General features: G+C 29.1%; 2 protein-coding genes across 2 annotated transcripts; one reads left to right on the top strand and one right to left on the bottom strand.

Moving 5' to 3' along the window:
• Nucleotides 1–4,124: 4,124 nt before the first annotated feature.
• Nucleotides 4,125–8,320, top strand: LOC124942181 (mitochondrial inner membrane protease ATP23). Its single transcript, XM_047482639.1, has 6 exons — nt 4,125–4,285; nt 5,585–5,732; nt 5,816–5,937; nt 6,468–6,605; nt 6,709–6,792; nt 7,972–8,320. The coding sequence occupies exons 2-6, from the start codon at nt 5,627–5,629 to the stop codon at nt 8,104–8,106; spliced, it is 585 nt and encodes a 194-aa protein (XP_047338595.1). The 5' UTR covers nt 4,125–4,285; nt 5,585–5,626; the 3' UTR covers nt 8,107–8,320.
• A 9,392-nt stretch (nt 8,321–17,712) lies between these two features.
• LOC124942452 (SRSF protein kinase 1-like) lies at nt 17,713–20,575 on the bottom strand. Its single transcript, XM_047482964.1, has 4 exons — nt 20,220–20,575; nt 18,804–19,589; nt 18,678–18,725; nt 17,713–18,260 (listed from the first exon to the last, which is right to left on the bottom strand). The coding sequence occupies exons 1-4, from the start codon at nt 20,400–20,402 to the stop codon at nt 17,940–17,942; spliced, it is 1,338 nt and encodes a 445-aa protein (XP_047338920.1). The 5' UTR covers nt 20,403–20,575; the 3' UTR covers nt 17,713–17,939.
• Nucleotides 20,576–20,965: the final 390 nt, after the last annotated feature.

The following is a 20,965-nucleotide window of genomic DNA, read 5'->3' as shown; positions in this document are numbered from 1 at the left end:
ATTGCCGGCCTTTGGACATGTTCCTTATGCAATTTTTATTTGTTTCTTAAATTTTATTTTTTAAGCTTTTTATTTTTATTTGTATAGATATAACTAAGATATATTTGCAAATATTGTTTTTAAAAAATTAATATTCGAATGAATTATTTAAAAATAAAGTTTTTAAATATTTTCTTTTTGTTCAACCTATTATACAACTATGAATATGTGTGTTTTCATACCAGAGCGAATTAATTTAGAATAGCAAGTTAGTTAACATCTTTATAAAACTATCATGTAGCTCGTGCATCTGCACGAGTAATAATATAAAAAATCGTGAAAAAATACTACGGTAAAAATGTGATATTATTTTTAATTTTATTTTTAATCGTTTTAAGTTTATGAAGAGTCAACCCATAATTCGACTCATGTATCTATTTATTCTTACATATATATTCAAATTAACCACAACTCTCGACCCAAAAATTCGGACATTTTCAAAATTAAGCATAGATTTGAACATTTTAAACATTGATAAAAGTACATATTTTCACAAAAATCTTAAATGAATTTTTTTATTTTGTGACAATACCTTCTAAATTTTATTTCTGCCACGGTTAATTAAGACTATTATAATTATTGAGTTTCATGTTTTACTTCAATTGTTCTTAGTCTTCATGTTTTGGGGGTCTTAATTGAATAATGTAGTGTATTGTTTCTTGTTATGATCTATCTGCTCTCTCATTTTTTAAAAGAAAAACATAATAATCAAAACCGATCGAATCATCTGAACCAAATTGAATTATCAGTTTAAACTGAACGGAAAATTAACCAAATCTATCAAACCGTCGATTTATGAAACAGCCAAACCGACTTCAACGGTTCAGCTAATTGATTTAGTGATGGTCAAACCGCTCAACCGAATACCATTGTTAAAATTTAAAAAGATTAGAATTTAGTTACAACTTATATATCATACCTAAACATTTATTTCTAATACTCAAGTTTTCAACCATTAAATTATTATTATATATAATTGTTATTTATTTTCAAAGTTAATTAATATAGATAGTTGTTTTTCTAATAAATTTGATGTTAAATTTTATTATTTAGCCATAGCTTTTTGGGAACTAATAAAACATATCTTACTTTAAGAAAATATTCTTCCAAATTAATAAAATTTAGATGATTATTTTTAGTGTGAAATATTAATTTTGAATCATTATCAAAGGAGAAAAACACTATTAAGTTAAAATAAGTTAGTTATAACAAATCTTTAAAATAATTCCATCAACAACTTTTAAATAAATCAAGATAGTTTAATTATATAAACAATCTCAAACCAAACAAACTCATTAGATTATTTATTTAAACCATTATAATAGTTAAAGTGATAAAGAATTTTGTTTTAAAAATTGTTTTAATTTCAATTTTTATTAAAAATATAAGTGGGTCAATAACGGTTATTTCGATGCTACCCATACAGGCAGTACCTGTATTCCACTCATAAAATGACACCTATACATAAAAGTGAAGCATCACCTTCCTTATTTGTTGATTATTTTCTCTTTGTACAAATGGCAGTGCCTTAATGGATACAGGCACTACCTGTATAGGAAAACAAAATTGAAACAAATAAAATTATTTTGAAGAACTATAATTCTCATTGAAGTGGATTAAATATGGGTATCTTCTATGAATTGCAATAGGATCTAACTGTCGTTACTATGTCATCGGATTAGCTTACCCGATTTAAAAAAAATATATTAAATATTTCATAAGATTCTTAGCTTATGACTTTTTCTGTGTTTACATTTTTCTTGGCTTTTCTTTTATTGTCTTTTACTATTGTGTTGTTATTCCTTTTTTTTTTTAATTAACTTACATAACTATATTCAAATAAATCATCAAAGCTCTTGTTTGATTATGCTGTGGCTGTGAGTCTACAAAGTAATTTGAAAGGATAAACTATTGCGAATAAGCGTAATTTAACCAGACAAACGGAATTTGTCGTTACACGGATTTCAAACCTAGGACCTCAGAGAAGTTGGGGACTTGGGGTATCGACCTTTTTTTGTCGTTAGCCTAAGCTCGATATTATCATATACACTAAATCGATTGACAAATAAATTGGATTCAAAGTAACCACAAGTTCAAAGAAAATATATTAATATTGTATCTTATAATGTTAATATTATTAGTTTACATGCAGCATCAAATAAGGTTATTTAATTCAACCATTTATCAAGTTGATTTAGTTATTGCTAAATTCAATATCCACTCTCCAGTACTTTTTGTTTTATTTTTATTGAAATAATTGATTTAACAAAGGAAAAAACTTGTTTTAATGGAAAATTAATAATTAGTTGAATTATTTAATTAAATAACTAAAATATAATGTGTATTTTATATTTAAAATGTTATAAAAATAAATTAAGGATAGTTTGATATTTGAATTCATAAAGTAATTGATTAGATAAATAGTTACTTCACCAAATAATGCGACTTTATTTTATTTTTCACAAAAACAAAATACTATCAATACAAATTCAATCAGAATCTAACAGATTTAAAACTTCCAAACAAAAATCCAAATCTAAATAATAATGATCAAATACGCAAATAAACATGAAAAACGAACAAACAAACATACTCGATCTAGCTTTGAGAAGGGTTGCTCATGTACGAAAAAATAATTATATCAACTGAGAAGCAATATATCTTAATATCTATTAATTATAAGTTGATGAATTATCAAATTGAAAATAAATAACGTAAAAAGTTTCATCTTTACTAATTTTATCGAGGTTTTCTCGGGATATTCGCTATATTCTCGCATTTAATTTAAATATTTGAAGTTTTTGCTTTGTATTTTATTCATTTTTCTATAAATTGACTACAAAAAGAAATACACAAATATTTCAACAATTTGACTAAATATATATATCCTCTAACTTGGCTTACTAACAACAAAACTGTCAAAAAACCAAGCATATATTTAATTTGGTGAGATTGAGAAATATAAATTAATACTTCTCTTTGTAATTTATCTTTAATTTGGACTAATGCATAAGGTTCAGATAGAGCATTAGTTAATTAGAATAAAGATTACATTATAGACTATATTCTATGGTAAATCTTTTTTATTTTTTTTGGTGTGTGTTAGTGGTGATCAAGAAGAACCCTGAAGGGTCTAACTAATGAATGAACATGTAGCTGTATGTCATTCTGATGATCTACCAGGAACAGCTGAGATTTCATCTGCAAACTATCCTGCCCATCAAAATTATGGAATTCGAGCTAATGTTTGTGGAGATGCTAAAGATCTTTACCCCAACTTCGTATAGGTCATAGCGTTGTGATCATTTCTTACACGTCACCCAGTACCGAACAATAAAATAAAACCTCTAATCTTCTTTCCTAGTTTTAAAAGAACAAATTAGGTGTCATTCATTAAAACTCAAAACTAAAACTAAAACGATAACCTCAAAAACGTCGAAAAGGGGACCCGAACAAATTTGAGTTACAAATGACTTTTTTTTTTTTTTTTAAATAAATTTTTTTTCTTACATCAACTTAACACAAAATTAAAATCATAATTTTCTTTTAATAAAATAAATAAATAATACATTTAATATCTATGACATAATTCTTATGACTTAAATATTCAAGTAAATTAAATATTAATTTAATTAATTTGAAGTTAAATAAATTATATCAAGCAATCCTATGACAAAAAAGTGATAACAGATGGAAAAACATTATACTCCAAATTATTATTTAACAATTTACTAATTTAGTGTAAATCTCATTTATGGTGTTGCATATAATATAATAAATTTATTTTTTCTGTTTAAAGATAATTTTGCTATATTTATGGTGTTACTTGATTATTGATGATTTCTTATTTTTTTTATCACAAATACTATATAATGGAGTTGGGATTAAAAAAAAGTTATTAATGTTAATATATATATATATAATTAAATTATGTTACAATATTTGATTTAAATTAATATTTGGGAATAAAGTATTTAAATACTTTGTGATAAATTTATAATTTTTAATATATTAAAATTATTTCTACTACATAATTAATAAGCACATTTATAAAATAAATAAATAAAAATGAATCCAAACAGCGACTTTCCTTCTTCTTCTTCTTTGCCCTTTCTCCTGTGAATCGAAATCTCTCCTCTACCGAAACCCCACTTTAACCTCTGCCTCCCGCCGCCGGCCAACTCCAACCGCCGGACCAACACCTACCTCCGTTCGTCCTTTTCCGGCGGCATAGCTAATTGCGAAGGTACGTGCCTACGACATTCTTTCTCTTTTTCTTTTTGTTTTCAGAAATCTACTGAAGAACATCTTCTAGAAATTGTTAGCAAGCAACATTGCATTCCTTCTGGAATTAGTAGCTTAGTTTAGGTCTCTTTCATGGAAAACCTATTTTCTAAGTTCAATCAAGAACTGCTCAACTCTTTTTGAAGTTTAATTGTAACTATGTTTGGAACATCAATTTTTTGTCCTATTTTTGTTATCTCCTACTATTTCTCATACTTATGTGTTTTGTTTTTGATAGTTTGATGAAAATTCATGAACAATTTTGCAATTATGTTCATATTTGGCACAATTTTCATGACGAAAATTGAACAAAACAACAGAATGTAGTCATATAGTTTAATACGTTGAGTATGTGATTCTTCAGTTAGTATACAATGGCGAAAATAGTATGTTTCTTCTCATGTTCTGTAATGGTCTGTTTAATCAAAGCTCCCAAAACTAACTTACGTGCTTTTCAAGTGTCATCCATTATTCGTATATTCAATAGCTAACATAATCAACACATTCTTCTAATGTTCTATTAACAACTGATTATCAAAGAGAAAAATGCTGATCGTTTCAAAATGCTCTATTTCTTATATTATTCTAATGTTCCATTATTCGTATATTCAATAGCTAACATAATCAACACATTCTTCTAATGTTCTATTAACATTCTTCTAAGGAATGAGTGTTCTATTTCTGAAAAATCAGTTTATCTACTCTAGTTTAAAAAACTGCAAAGTCTCAGGCTACGTTTGTTGGAGGTGTTTAATTCCAATTTCGTTGTTTGTTTAAGCACTTAAAAAGGTGGATTGAAATGAGTGCTTAGGTGCATTTCCACTTTAATAACCTTAGAATCTCAATTCTAGTATATGTTGCATGATTCAAGGCAAGGTCATTCTTCCAACTATTTGTTAATTTTGCCTTTCATCATGCAAACTTGTAACTCAAAAGAAAAGAAAAAATGTGACTTCTTCTTCTTTGCGTTGCCATTGTGTTATATAGAAGTGTAACTACATTATGAGATTGAAATAATGATGAGGCAAAACCTTTCTTGAAATCTACCATCAGATCAGGGAAGAATTCAATTAGATTTCAAATTAAGGGCATAATTCAAATGATTTGATTTTAAAGCCATTATTCATAAATAGCACAAGTCCCCATGGGCTCTTAGTTATGGCTTTTATCTATATAGGAAATTTTCGAGTTCTATGTTTGTAATGGTTATGTTCAAGGTTTACACCAAACAAGAAATAAAAATGAATTTGACTTCTTGCAGCTTATTAAATTTCAAAGTCGGAGAAAAATAGTCAAGAACTTCATGGAAGGAGCAGCAGTGGAAGAAACAAATTCTAAGTCCACATCACGCCCAAGCGACGGAAGAACTGTGGAAGAATGCCAAGACATGATTAATAGAAGCCTGAAAAGTAAAATTTGCAGAACCCGTCTTCTTAATCATATCATAAAAGGTGACTTTTTTGAAGTGTTTGATATCTTCTGTATATCACAGATCCAACTGTAAAATTTCTGAGGGAACATATGGAGAAGTCTGGGTGCACTTTTGGTGAAAATTTCATCAAAGCGGTCAACTGTAAGCGGGAAGTTAGTGGGGGATATACTCGCGGAGGAGGGGTATGTTCTAGAACTTCTCTATGTAATCACCCTTATTGATTCTAATCAAAGTTGAAGAAATTATTTGAGTTTCATATAAAATTTGGGTCTTTGTTTGATGCGAATTATTTGAGATTCATTTCAAATAACCAACTCATCAAACACATCATTTCAAATCATCAACCAAAATTCACTCTGTTTGGTATGGGTTAGCGCTTGTTTGATCTTGGGTATTTTCAATAATCTTTTATTACATCACATATCATTTTAACAATCAAATCACTATATTCTTCAACCAATATACTCTGTAAGTATTTTTTTTAAGGATATAGAGGGTATTTTGGTTTGATGATTTGAATGATGTGATTGATGAGGGGACGTAGGATTGAATGGTCGAACAAAGGCTTAATGTCTTACCAAATAGCCTGTTTTTTAGTAACTCTAGATCGAACAAGTCCTTGGTCTATTTGTTAACCGCTATTTCATTGAGAGTGACAGTGCAGATCATAAGCACATATTTTATTCACTACTAATGGTATATATGTATTAAGATAATTGTATGTAGTAATCACATGAATCTCCAAGATGAGGTGAACCAAGTTGTTATCCATGAACTTATCCATGCATATGATGATTGCCGAGCTGCAAACTTAGATTGGACTAATTGTGCTCATCATGCTTGTAGTGAGGTTTGTATCCATTAATTCCCTTTCCCATTTTTCTAATTGAACAAATTTGGTTTGAGATGCTAAACAAATTTTTTACTCGTTTTCTGTGTTTTTTATTGACCAGATTCGTGCTGGCCATTTAAGTGGTGATTGCCACTACAAGCGGGAATTGCTACGGGGTTTTATGAAGATAAGAGGTCATGAACAAGTGAGTTTTTTATTATCCATGTTAAACGCGAATGTCGCATTTATCGTAGGAAAAAAACCCATTACAAAACAAGTCATCTTTATAAGTTATGCAAAATAGAAAAATACCAAACATTGACCCAATTCGAATTTCTCGAAAGAACCCAAATCAATATGGAGTTGGAGGTCATTTCCATGGTTGGACTTTTCTCCTTTTAATAAGCTCTCCGCATACACCACTATGGGAATGGAGTTTCCATTTCTCACTTTCAAGCTTAAATCTGAATAGTTAACATGCTAAGTACCCTAAAAGCTTTTAAAAGTCAACAAAATAGACTTATAAGAAAGCAATTAAACATGGGCTTGAACTATTAATTTCTAGGGTCTTCTACCTCCAGCTGACATTCCTGAATGTTGTCTAACTCCATATTACACTCTCTAATGAATAAATTATGGGTATCTATGATTTAGCAAAAAAATAAATTAAACATCCTCATAAGGAGTGAATTGATCAAAGTCGCGTAACTTTTCTTCCATCATCATGATAGATAGGAAGAATAAGAAAAGATTATATGAGTTTATAAACAGAACCATCTCCAACTAAAGGCTTAAACGGAGTCTTTGTCTATAGAAATGCCTTGAGATGTATAGAACCTTTCAACGGGATAATGCTTTTTCAACTCTCTCAAAATGGGGACAATCCATTTTTTGAACAAAACATGTGCATCCTGCACACTTGAAAATGGCTATCTCATTCTGAATTTAAATGAGAATCAAATCTGAGACTTGAACTGTTTGGGTGAATGAGTACAATTGAACTCATCACAATTCCTACTCCAAAACGACAACAATAGATAGAGGACAGTCTGCCTTCCAGATTTGTTCTTGATTTATTCTCACTCAGGTCGAAGACTCTTGCATTTCTTTTATTTGAGGTTGTTTTTCTTTTACAATCATGGTTTATTTCCGGGAGAAGGTATCTCCTCACTTAATTCAGGACGTTCTTATTGAGAATTGAACTTAAGACCTTTTAGTCAAAGATTTTGTATATTGATGCTTCAAATGTGCATGTAAAAATACTCGAGAACAATGTGTCTGTCACCTACAGTCTGATCCATTTGATGAACGATGCTTGATCTTAACAAAACCGATTTTAATGGTGTTTTTGATGGTTTCGTGTTTTTTGGTGTGGTGAATGTAGGAATGTGTGAGGAGAAGAGTGATGAAGTCTTTGCTGGGAAATCCTTACTGCCCTGAACCGGCTGCAAGAGATGCCATGGAAGCTGTCTGGGACACTTGTTACAACGATACTAAACCTTTCGATAGAGCACCATGAAACATTTTCATTTTATTATTTTATTTGTCTCTTTTGAATGAATGAATGATACAAAAGAAGATGTGATATATTCATTTTTATTTACATGAATTATTATTAACATATGTTCTTGGCTTGGCTGTGGGGGGGAATAAAAAGTGTTTCTAGATGCTACAATGAAATCATCAATATTTTATTTTTGATGTTTGATTTAATGTACAAGTTCAAATTAAACCATTTTCAGATTTGATCAATTTTTCACTATGATCTATTGATTTTTTCTTATTTATTTATTGTAACCGAATTTGTTTTATTTTTGGGTTGTTAGATCTATTTAATCAGAGCGTTTTTGGCCAGAAAATTGTAATCTTGTGTTTATAAATATTCATATATTGTAATTGTTTTTATAATAATAATTGATATATTTAAGTATATATATATATATATTATATATATCATTATACCATTTTTATTTCAAATAATATAATCCCTCTACAATAAAAAAAAAATGAATAACCTTGATGTCATTTTGAATTGCTTTTCATTTCTTTTTATTTGTTTTTATTTTATAATCAATAAATTTTCTGTTATACAAAATTTCGTTACATGTTTTATTTACATAAAAATAAATAGTAACATGCATATGTTTTATTTCACCCATATTTCCACTATATAAATATTATTTCTTTTTGAAAATATTGAATTTTAGGAGAATTCTTTTTATTTTATTTTTTAAATAAATTAATTTTAATTAATTCAAATAAAAAGTTGCATATCAATAATTAAATTACAAAATAATGTCAATGAAATCAAACAAACTAAATAAAAATGTAAATATTAAATAATATAACATATTTGTAATAATTAAAATTTTAATATAAGATTGAACATTTTTTTAATTTTTTTGGGTAACTAAATGTAAGTGATGAGTAGAACTAGTTAATCAAATCAATCCAACTATATCAAAAAGATCTCTATCAAATATTCTAAGTGGCATTGAAAATTATCTTTTATCAATTGAGACCTGAAAATGAGTTCTGCCTGACCATCTACCTATATAATAAAAAAATAAAAAACTCATATAAATAATGGGAAAATATTTATAAGAGGTTCTCCAATTGAAAATATCAATTTCAGTAACCCTTTAATGAAAAAAATAAAAATTAACTCAAGATTTCTTAGTTTAATGTCCTTTATTGCTAAAAATGAGACAACGTTATTCAATAATGATTATCACAAATAAAGAGTATAAATAAAAAAATTACCCATCAACCCCTATCGTTATAAATATTATTCGAATTATTAAAGTATGAAAATTTCAGATTTATTTTATGTACGGTATAATTAAGCTAATTCTATATTCATACTATTTAAATCATTAATATTCAACCCAATGCATAATATTTCTTGACTTTTGTTTCTGCTTATTGAATTGCATTATATCATCTTTTGATGAGATTACTTAAAACATTTGTACACATTAATGTTAATTTTGTGTGTATTTGACTCAATATCTTTATTTTTCTCTTTTATGTCATGTTTTATTTTATAATATTTAATGAAGCATTTTTTTAAAAACAAAATTATTAAATTGTGTATTAGGGAGTTCAAAATATAATATTTTAATTTAATTGATAAGGGAATATATATATATATATATATACTAATAATACAATCCAAACAAAGGCTCTCTAATTTTGCAAATAAAAAAATAAATTAATCTTTTAATTTGGCAACTTAAAGCTGAATTCTTATCCCTATGTTTGTGTTTATTATTTCGATTTCCAAATTAACATAACCATCCAGTAACATGCTATAGTTTGATCGATCTTGTATATTGTATAATAGATAGGAAATTTATATTTCTTTTTTTGATTTGTTTTCTTCTAGTTTTCGGTATTTTAAAAGAGTTTTTCAAATTTCTTTTGTAATAATTAGTGTGTTATAATTGTTTTTTCAAATTTTTTTTTTTTTTTTTTTATCTATTATTCAAATATTGAGGTAATTAATAGTATTTTAGAATATATTTTCAAATTATTTATTTATATAATTTAAGTAGTTATCATCTTTCGGGAATGATTAATTAGTTATTTTATTCACATTATTTTATTGAATAATATTAACGTAAGTTTTACCACCACAATAACTAAATTATGTTTAATATAGTTCTATTTTTTTTGCCAAAAAAATATAATGACTTAAAAATTGTATTTCTTGAAGGAAAACATTTCTATCTTACAAGCACATACACATATTTTTTTGTCACATTCAATTTGTGGAAACTAAGACACCTAACTATGGTGGTAATACTTGCTGGAATTTAATAGTAACCATCAATTGATTACGAGGAGTAACCTTTTCGTGACAATGCCTCGTGAATTTTAGGTAATTTAATTTATCGTTAATTATCTTTTTAATTTTTAGAAGTTTTAGATAAAAAAATTCGTTTTCATATCCTCATTGTTGTAAATTTGTTTAGTATAAGTTATACAATTTTGATTGTTAAGGTGCTGGGGTGTCATTATAGGTGGGGTGTCAATATAGTTCTCTTTCATTTTAATTTTTTTTTTTAAATAAAATTAAATTGTTAAGAATTTGAATTCGAAAGAAAAATGAAGTTATAAACTTGTTAAGTAATAATAGAAAATGAAGAACAAGAAGAGAACTAATTACAGAGTCACTGGGCAATTCAATAATATATAATTAACATACTTTGTTTTTATATAGTTCAATTCTAACTTAATGATTTAAATTTTAAATAATAAAATAATTTAAAGTTATTATTTTATTTAAATAATTTTTTAATAATATTTTATAATAAATATTATTTTATTAAGAACTTTTAAAAAATAATATATTTAAAAATAAAATATATATTTATTTTATTAAAAATTTGAAAAAATATTAAAAAATTATTATTATTTTTATTATAAATTTTTTAATTTTAGTTAAAATGTTAAATATATATTATAAAAATTATAATAAGAAAGTGTAGTTGGTGGTTTCTTAAGGACAAATCTAAGTTGACATTGATTGGATTAAAAAAATAAAATAAATTAACTAGTATTATTTTCAAAATATTTTAACAGAATGAATATTTTTAACTGAAATTTAGAAATAATAATATTTGATTTAATTTGCATTTATTTTATGACAGAAAAGAAAAATTGGTAGTTATTTTGATATAGTTATAATAGAAGTATGAAATTTAAAATATAATTCATTTAGTGGTTGAGATTTTGAAAATATAAAGTAAAAATCAGATTAAAATAAATATGAAACACATCGGGTGTGTTTTTATCTTCTTCTTCCTTGTATCTTCCAAATTACAAGTTCAATTTAAGGTAGACATCATGCATAAACGCAGAGCCGGCCTCGAGATTTGGGCTGCCCTATACTTGGTAGAAAAAGTTCGATATACTTTTTGTTGTAAAAATTGATAAAAAAAATTTTGTTTTTGGTGAGATTTGAACCTATAACCATATTGAAACTTTAAATGCATATTTTAACCACAAAGCTAGAACCATTTATATTTAAAATTACATTAAATATAACTAAATATTTTGATATTTTTAACAAATAGGCTGCCCTGGAGAGTAGGCTGCCTTAGCCCGAGGGCTTGCCGGGTTTATCCCAAGGTCGGCCCTGCATAAACGGTCGTATTCGACTCAGACAAGTCGTGTTAGACTGTCAATCGTGTCGTGTAGTCTTTCAATCTTATGCATGTCGTGTCTTGATTCATTAAAAATATTATAATCAACGTGCTAACTCGTGTTTAAATTTGTATTTCGTGTTATTCCGACTAGAACTGGTCATCGTTTCGACTTAATCGTGTCGTGTCGATGCCCAATTTCATGTGTGTCATGTCATGTCGTGTCTTGACATACTCATGTTAATTATATATATATTGAATTATATTGTTGGTAAAGTTATAAAATATGATTATTAATTTATTTATTTAATTTAGAAAACTTAAATTAATTTAATAAGTTAAATGTGTTAAATATGTTATTTAATAAATTAATTAATATGTTATATTCATGTCGTGTCTATACTCGTGGTGTGTCCGTGTTAACTCGTGATCGTGTTACGACCGTATAAACTCATAATCGTATCGTGATCGTGTCGTCTTGTGATTGTGTCCAACCCACGACCCAAGTAAGATAATATGATATTGTGTCGTTCTGTACTAATATCGTGTTGGATCGTGTTGATTCTCGTTGATCCAACACATTGACAAAAAACTGGCTCAAGTCGAAGTTTATAAAAAAAAAAACTCATATTGGGCTTAATATTTGATTTAGATAAATGTATGGTGTTTAAAATATAAAATGACAGTAATTCAGTTGTTCAAGATAAAAATTTAGTATTTTTTGACTTTTGAGGAAAAAAAAGTCTAATTTTGTTTACCATAAATGAGGTAGAAAAAACTCAGTCCGCTTATGAGTTTATGTTTATTAGTTTGATCGATCTTGTATGTTGAATAATAGATATTTATATTATTATTTTCAAATAATTAAATCAGTCAAAATTGGGCATTGACTTAGCCGCTCGCCCCTAATCAAATGGGTCTAAGATCCTACCAAAAGCATGACCCGTAAAAAAATATTACAAACATAAAACTCTTTCTCCCCTTTATTTTTATCTATTTTTCGAATATTGAGGTGAATAATATTTTTATAAATAGTTTTTCAAATATATATATTATATCCCAATTCAACATGATAGTCCTTTAATAAATAAATACATATTAAATACAAAAACTCCAATTTATTATATTTTATATTAGAAGTTAAGAAAAGTTTATGAATTGGAAATATTTTAATCTTTTCAAAAAAATTTGTTTAGCAAAAAAATTTATATTATTTGGTTACAAATGTAGAAAAAAATAATGTAAAACCACTTATCAATCTTAGTTGGATAACGTCAATGTAATAGCTGTAATTAAAAATAATAATAATAATAATAATATATATATATATATATATATATATATATATATATATATATATATGGCTAAGTGCATGAGTGACACCTCAAAAGACATTTAAGTTTATATATATAATAGGTAAAAATTTCTATTTCTTTATTTTAGCAAAGAGAAAGTGAATGATAGAGAAATTAGAGAGAGTGGAAGAGAGAAAGAAAGATGTTGAGTAAATGAGAGAAATTTGGGAAGAAAAGAGCTTAGGGTTTGATTGAGTTGGTAGATCTAAGAGTTGGTTGGATTAAAGGTAAGGAAATCTATTCTTCTACAGTTTTAGTTTTTTAAAATATATATATATGTATAAGTATTTTAGGTATAAGAGGTTGATTTTCATCAAACAGATTTTAGGGTTACAGATTTATTGTTAAATGGGTTTATAAATGTATGGATCAAGAATGCATGTGTATTTTGATGATGAATTTGATAAAATGATAGTTTAGGATAGATGATTCTGAAATTGTTTTGATAAAAGGATAGGTTTATAATAGTTGATTCTGAAATGGGTTTTGATGAAATGAGGGTTTATGATTGATGATTTTGAAATGGGTTTTGATAAAAGAATGGTTTATGAGAAATGGGTTTCTAAACAGATTGAGTGTATTATTTCGACAATGAAATGGATTACGATAGATTTGGACTTGAGAATGAAGTTTTACATAATTATGTCGATTGGACTATTTTTATTACTCTAGACTTGATTTTGTATTGTTTGTCTAATAATTAACTATTTGTGCCTCGAGTGCCGCTTACACCGGTTATATGCGTCAACGCAAGACACTTATGTCTTGGTTGATGGCTCATGCGTCAATGCAAGACCTATGTCTTGATTGATAGCGCTTCAACTAGGGGTGAGCATAATATGGGTTTACCCAAACCCAACCCTAACCCAAACCCAAAATATTAATTTGGGTTGGTTAATATGGGTTGGGTTGAGTATGGGTTGGGTTGAGTATGGGTTGAGTCGAGTATGGGTTCGACATAATATGGGTTTACCCAAACCCAACCCTAACCCAAATCCAATATAAACTATTCATCTTCCAACTTTAAGTCGAACACGTTTTTAACATGTTTAACACGTTTTGCACATATCTAACACGTTTTTAATATTTTTAACACGTTTCACTTATAACATGTTTTTCACACGTTTAACACGTTTTTCACACGTTTAACACATTTTTCATACGTTTAACACATTTTTCACTCGTTTTCACATTTTTGACACGTTTTTGACACGTTTTCACGTTTTGACACGTTTTTGACACGTTTAACATGTTTTTGACATGTTTAACACATTTTCACACTAATAACACGTTTTTTACGTTTTTGTCACGTTAAACACGTTTTTGACATGTTTAATACGCTTAACGCGTTTTTGACAAGTTTAACACGTTTTTGACACGTTTAACACGTTTTTAACATATTTAACACGTTAACACGTTTTTGATAAGTTTAACACGATTTTCACGTTTTTGGCACGTTTAACACGTTTTAAACATATTTAACACGTTTTTGATAAGTTTAACACGATTTTCACGTTTTTGGCACGATTAACACGTTTTTGGCAGGTTTAACACGTTTTTGGCACGTTTAACACGTTTCTGGCACGTTTAACACGTTTTGGACATTTTAACACGTTTTTGATATGTTTAACATGTTTTTCACACGTTTAACACGTTTATCATATTTTTATCACGTTTTCACACTTAAAACATGTTTTTCACACGTTTAACACGTTTTTTTTTTATGTTTTTGGCACGTTTAACAAGTTTTTGACATGTTTACACGTTTTCATACTAATAACACGTTTTTATCATATTTAACACGTTTTTGATATGTTTAATACGTTTAACGCGTTTTTGACAAATATAACACGTTTTTTTTTACGTTTTTGGCACATTTAACACGTTTTTAACATAACTAACACGTTAACACGTTTTTATAAGTTTAACACGGTTTTCACGTTTTTGGCACGTTTAACATGTTTTTGATATGTTTAACACGTTTTTACACGTTTTTCACACGTTTAACACATGTTTCACACATTTAATATGTTATTCACGTTTTTGACATATTTGACACGTTTTTGATATATTTGACACGTTTTTCACACATTAACACGTTTTTCACATTTTAGTACGTTTAATACGTTTTTGACATGTTTAACATGTTTTTCACATTCTTAACACGTTCAACATGTTTGTAACATGTTTAACACGTTTTACACGTTTTTTACATTTTAACACGTTTTACACATTTAACATATTTTTGACATGTTTAACATATTGTACGTTAACACGTTTTGATAAGTTTTAACACGTTTTGTCACGTTTAACACGTTTTGTCACGTTTGACATTAAACGTGTCAAAAATGTGAAAAACATGTTAAACGTGTCAAAAACGTGTTAAACGTATCAAAATGTGCCAAAAACGAGGAAAGCGTATTAAACGTGCCAAAAACGTGGAATATGTGTCAAAACATGTTAAACGTGCCAAAAATGTGAAAAACGTGTAAAAACATGTTACAAACGTGTTAAACATGTTACAAACGTGTTAAACGTGTTAATAATGTGAAAAACGTGAAAAACATGTTAAACATGTCAAAACGTGTTAAACGTGCCAAAACGTGAAAAATGTGTCAAAATGTGTTAAATGTGTTAAATGTGTCGTAATCGTGAAAAATGTGTCAAACGTGTTAAAAACGTGTTAAACATGTCAAAACATGAAAATAATGTCAAATGTGTTAAACGTGTTGAATGTGTGAAAAACGTATTAAACGTGTCGAAAACATGTTAAAACGTGTTAAACGTCTCAAAACGTGGAAAACGTGTTAAACGTGTCAAAACGTGTTAAACGTGTCAAAACGTGTTAAACGTGCCAAAAATGTGAAAAATGTGTCAATAATGTAAAAAACGTATTAAACGTGTCAAAACGTGTCAAAAACGTGGAAAACGTGTTAAACGTGTCAAAACGTACCAAAAACGTGCCAAAACGTGCCAAAAACGTGAAAACGTGTGAAACGTGTCAAAATGTGAAAGATATGTTAAACGTGTTAAACGTGCCAAAAGTGTCAAAAATGTGTTAAACGTGTCGAAAACGTGAAAAAACGTGTCAAACGTGTCAAAAACGTGTTAAACGTGTTAAAAACGTGTTAAACATGCCAAAAACATGAAAAACGTGTTCAACGTGTCAAAAATGTGTTAAACGTGCCAAAAACGTGTTAAACGTGTCAAAAACGTGTTAAACGTGTGAAAAACGTATTAAAAATGTCAAAAACGTGAAAAACGTATTAAACGAATAAAAATATGTTAAATGAGTCAAATAAAAAAATAAAATAATTTGGGTTACCCAACCCATACTCAACCCAACCCATACCCAACCCATATTACTAATAATTCAAATTTAATTGAAAAAAAATATCAAATTTGGTTTTAATTATAATAATTCGAATTCAAAATTTGGGAATAAAAAAAAATTGAATTCGGTTTGAATTCGAATTATTCGAATTCGAACCGAAAAAACGAATTCGAATTCGGTTCGGTTTTAATAAAAAAAATTCGAATTCGGTTCGGTTTTCGAATTGGCTAAAAAAAATAAAAAATTCGAAGAACCCGAACCGAGGAACTCGAATAACCCGAAACCGAACCGATGAACACCCCTACATATTAGTAAATAATATGGGTTGAATTATGGGTTGGGTAAATTTAATTTGGGTTGAATATGGGTTGGGTAATACGGGTTGAGTTTACCCGTTTGCTCACCCCTAGCTTCAACGCAAGACGCTTATGTCTTGGTTGATGGCTAATGCGTCTATGCAAAACTTAAAAGTTTTGATAGATGACTTATTAAATTATTATGATAATACAGACTTTATCTTGATCTCAGAGTTATTACTAAAGTATATTATTTTCTGTCTAATGAGAATCTTAATTACTTAATATTTGGTTAACCTATATTGGGCTTCTTGATCCAACTGTAGAAGGGTTTGATTTTCTTACTGAGGTTGTTTAGCTCATCCTTTTTAAATGGATTCTTTTCAGATAAGAACAACGACTAGTCAAAAGGATTAAGAGTGAGAAGACTATAGTAGTATAGATTAGCCGGCAAAGAGTTACCTCTTTTTGTGTTAGTATGGATGTATAGAAGGTATGTAATATGAAAGGAAAGTTTTAGGAATAATGGTTAAAAGAAGTTTTTTTGTTTAGCCTAGCATGTTATATTTGGCTAATGGCATGCGGCGTCTGCACGCCTCATGCCTTGGTTCGGGGCGTGACAGTCAAACCAACCACTAACTACCATCCGACTTCCATCTCGTGAAATGTTCGTCAAACCAACCACTAATTCAGACATCACACTCGAAAAAACACCAACTATCCGACCTCCATCTCGTGACCTCACACTTTCAAATGTTCGTCAAACCAACCACTAATTCGGATCTCACACTCGAAAAATCACCAACTACCCGACATCCATCTCGTGACCTCACACTTTCAAATGCTCGTCAAACCAACCACTAATTCCGACCTCACACTCGACAAACCACCCACCACTGTTAAATGTACAATATTTATTTATATTGTATAAGAGTTCGTTATAAGTTTATTTTTTCAATAATAATAATTTAATTCAAATAATGAAATCATAAGTCAAAACCCAATTCATAGAGTTTATCATTAAATCCTCACAAAATACAAAAATCATGTAATATACATGTTTGTTAAATCAACACTATACACACTTGTTAAACAATAAAAATCAAACATTTTATTGCAATTTTGGGTATAACCCCCCAAAAAAAATTTATAACATGAAAAACCCAAGAATTAAAGAAAATTAGTAATAGTAAAAGTAGCATTATGAGTTTGATACCTTACTTTCCTGCATTAATCTGAAGTTTGCCCATCCCCATATTGACATTCTTAACACAAGGTTCACATTTCACTTTATCCTTACTTAGATTCTCGACATTCAGCCATGGATGTTGCAGACATTGTTGTGCGGTTGGTCTCTTTTCGGGTGCAAAATCGAAAAGTGGACAAAGAAATGCTGCAAACTCCTTTGCATCTGATTCTTTGAATTTAAACTTACTAACCAGTAATTGATCCAATGGCACGTATTTTAGTCTCCGAATTCTCTTCAAATCTCCATGTCTATCGAAATAGTCTTTCGATAAAGCACCTCCTATAGCAATCTGTTTCAATAAAAAGCTATTAGGCTATATGATTGGATCAAAATTTTGTTTAATAGGTCAAAATCTTGATGAACTGGTCATATTACTTTTCAATGCCTGCACTTTATGTTAAACATGTAAACTAATGTTAATTGGTGAAAAATATGTTGGGCGGTTTGGTTTAGGACTTGGGTGAATTGCAATTCCGGGCTAAGGGAAGATTCTAAAATCACATTCATTTGAATTCCTTGAATTCTTAGTTTTAAATTGTCAAACAAACAAAGGAATTGGAATTGGACCCGGGTCCAATTCCATTTCCATTGCGCAGCCAGGGTTTGTTCTAGCACAACATCCCACCGCATTATGAGCTACTTTAGTTGGGCTAAAACTATAACTTCACACATACAAAAATAAAACCGGAGAATTGATTTCACTTACTTTCTTTGGCATTTTCCCTAGGAGTTCCATCATAAGAGCAAGATGATCCTGCAAACATGTAAAGCACAAAATTTAAACATTTTTTTCTTTCAATCAATTCAATTTAACTTTTTTAAAACTTATTACCTCATCTTCACTATAGTCACGACCAGCCTTGGGTGTAAACAACATCTCACCAGCAGCTAATTCAAACGCCATGCAAGCAAAAGACCACATGTCTGTCGAAAATGAATAACCAGAACGAAGAACAACCTCAGGAGCTCTATATTGTCTCGTTTGAATTTCATCAGCAAAAGGCTTATCAGCCCAACAAGCATTTCCAAAATCAACAACCTTACACCTCATATCAATTCCATCTAGACATCTTTCAGGCTTTCGATCAATTCCCACTACTCCCATTGCAACTCTTCTTTCTGATATTCTAGCCACTGCCCTTCTTGCCCTCCTTTTCAGCTTCTTCTCAATAATGTTTATACTCACTCCATTTGGATTTCCCTCTGGTCTTTCCAACACTGGTGCTAGACCAGACCTAATAGGATCTTTGGAAGGATCAATAGTCGAAAGAAGAAGAACATTTTCAGGTTTTAGATCCGTGTGTATAATCCCAAGTTCTCGATGAAGGTAGTCTAAACCAATCAAAATGCATTTGCAGATATCTCTTACTTTGCTTAATTCAAGGCATTTGTATCGATTATATCTGATCAATCTGAGTAAACTGTCACCAAGAAATTCAAGGACCATACAATAATGTTGTCCATTTGGACCTCCATGTTTGAAGTGATCAATTAACCTTATAACATATTTACTATTGGAAGTATCGCCATCAGCAATGGCGGAGAGGAGTTCAATCTCATGAAGAGCTGCTTGTGCAAATTGTGGTGCACTTTTTTGAATCTTCAGTGCAACATAATTCTACAGAATTAACAATCATGTAACTAACAATTCTGAGCAGATCATGTGCATAGATGGAGATTCATATCACCAAGGATTGCAAAGATCTAATAAAGGACCAGATCATATATAAGCAGTTAAAGGATGGAAGAAATGAGTCGATGAAATGCTATAGATCATAATTCATATAAATGATTACATATCCTTGCATGTTTGAAGTGATCGATTAACCTCATAACATATTTACTGGAAGTATCGCCATCAGAAATGGCAGAGATGAGTTCAATCTCATGAAGAATTGCCTGTCCAAATTGTGGTACACTTTTTTGAATCTTCAGAGCAACATAATTCTAAAGAATTACAGTCATGTAACTAACAATTATTGTCAAATTAAACAGAAAATTGATGGAGATTCTGTAACTAGCAATGATCATGTGCATAGATTTAGATTCATATCATCAAGGATTACAAGGATCTAATAAAGCCTCAGATCATATATAATCTATGAAACGATGAAACAAAGCAATAATCATAAAGTAAGATTAAATGATTATATATCATTGCATGTTTTCCAAATCTAAAATCATCATTGATACTATAATACAGATCGAATGCAATGAAAGCACACAGATCAGGAAAAGAGAACATTACGGAGGTATTCGTATCGTAAGCGAGCCAAACGGTGGAGAATTGGCCCCAACCGAGCTTCCTCTGAGCGATGTAACGACCTCTGGAGAAGGTATCGCCTATACGGACGGCATGATAACCTCCTTTCCTGTATGATTCGACGCACTCATCTTCTTCCTCAGAACCGCTGGACGACGAACAAGACATGATTGATCTGTTTACTGATTCTTCTCCTTTGTGATTGATCTTGTTTAGTGATTATCGTTTTGAATGATGTTGTAGAATTGAATTGAATTGCTATGATTTTTACTATTCAAATCTTGAATTGAGAAAGAGAGAACGGAATTTGTGTATGATTGTAGATTGAGAAAGAAGAGAGAGAAAGTGAGCATGAGACTGTTATTTGCCGTGGCTTTGTATTAATCTCTCTCCTCCTTTTTCCGATTCTTTCTCTCTCCCACTTATGTATATTTAATCATTTTAACAAATTATATTATTAAACTAAAATTAATTCAATAAATGAAATTTTAATAATGTAATAATTTTAGTAAATGCGGTCGAGAAAATCTATGTTCTCTATGTCTCGTTTATTATTTGTGAATTACACATTTTGTATCATTCAAGCTGCGGAGAGAAATATCAAGTATATTTATAATATTATTTAATTATTTAACGTGTGTTCGAGAACAATTTAGGAAAGTTTGATATATTCCTAGGTGTTAAGGCTAACTCCAAAGTTTTTTTTAGACCCGATCAATATAAAATGCAGT

The sequence above is a fragment of the Impatiens glandulifera genome, chromosome 6 (assembly GCF_907164915.1).
Source record: "Impatiens glandulifera chromosome 6, dImpGla2.1, whole genome shotgun sequence".
Classification (NCBI taxonomy): domain Eukaryota; kingdom Viridiplantae; phylum Streptophyta; class Magnoliopsida; order Ericales; family Balsaminaceae; genus Impatiens; species Impatiens glandulifera.
Note: the sequence above shows the minus strand (reverse complement) of the source record. Positions and strands in the feature narration are given on the sequence as shown.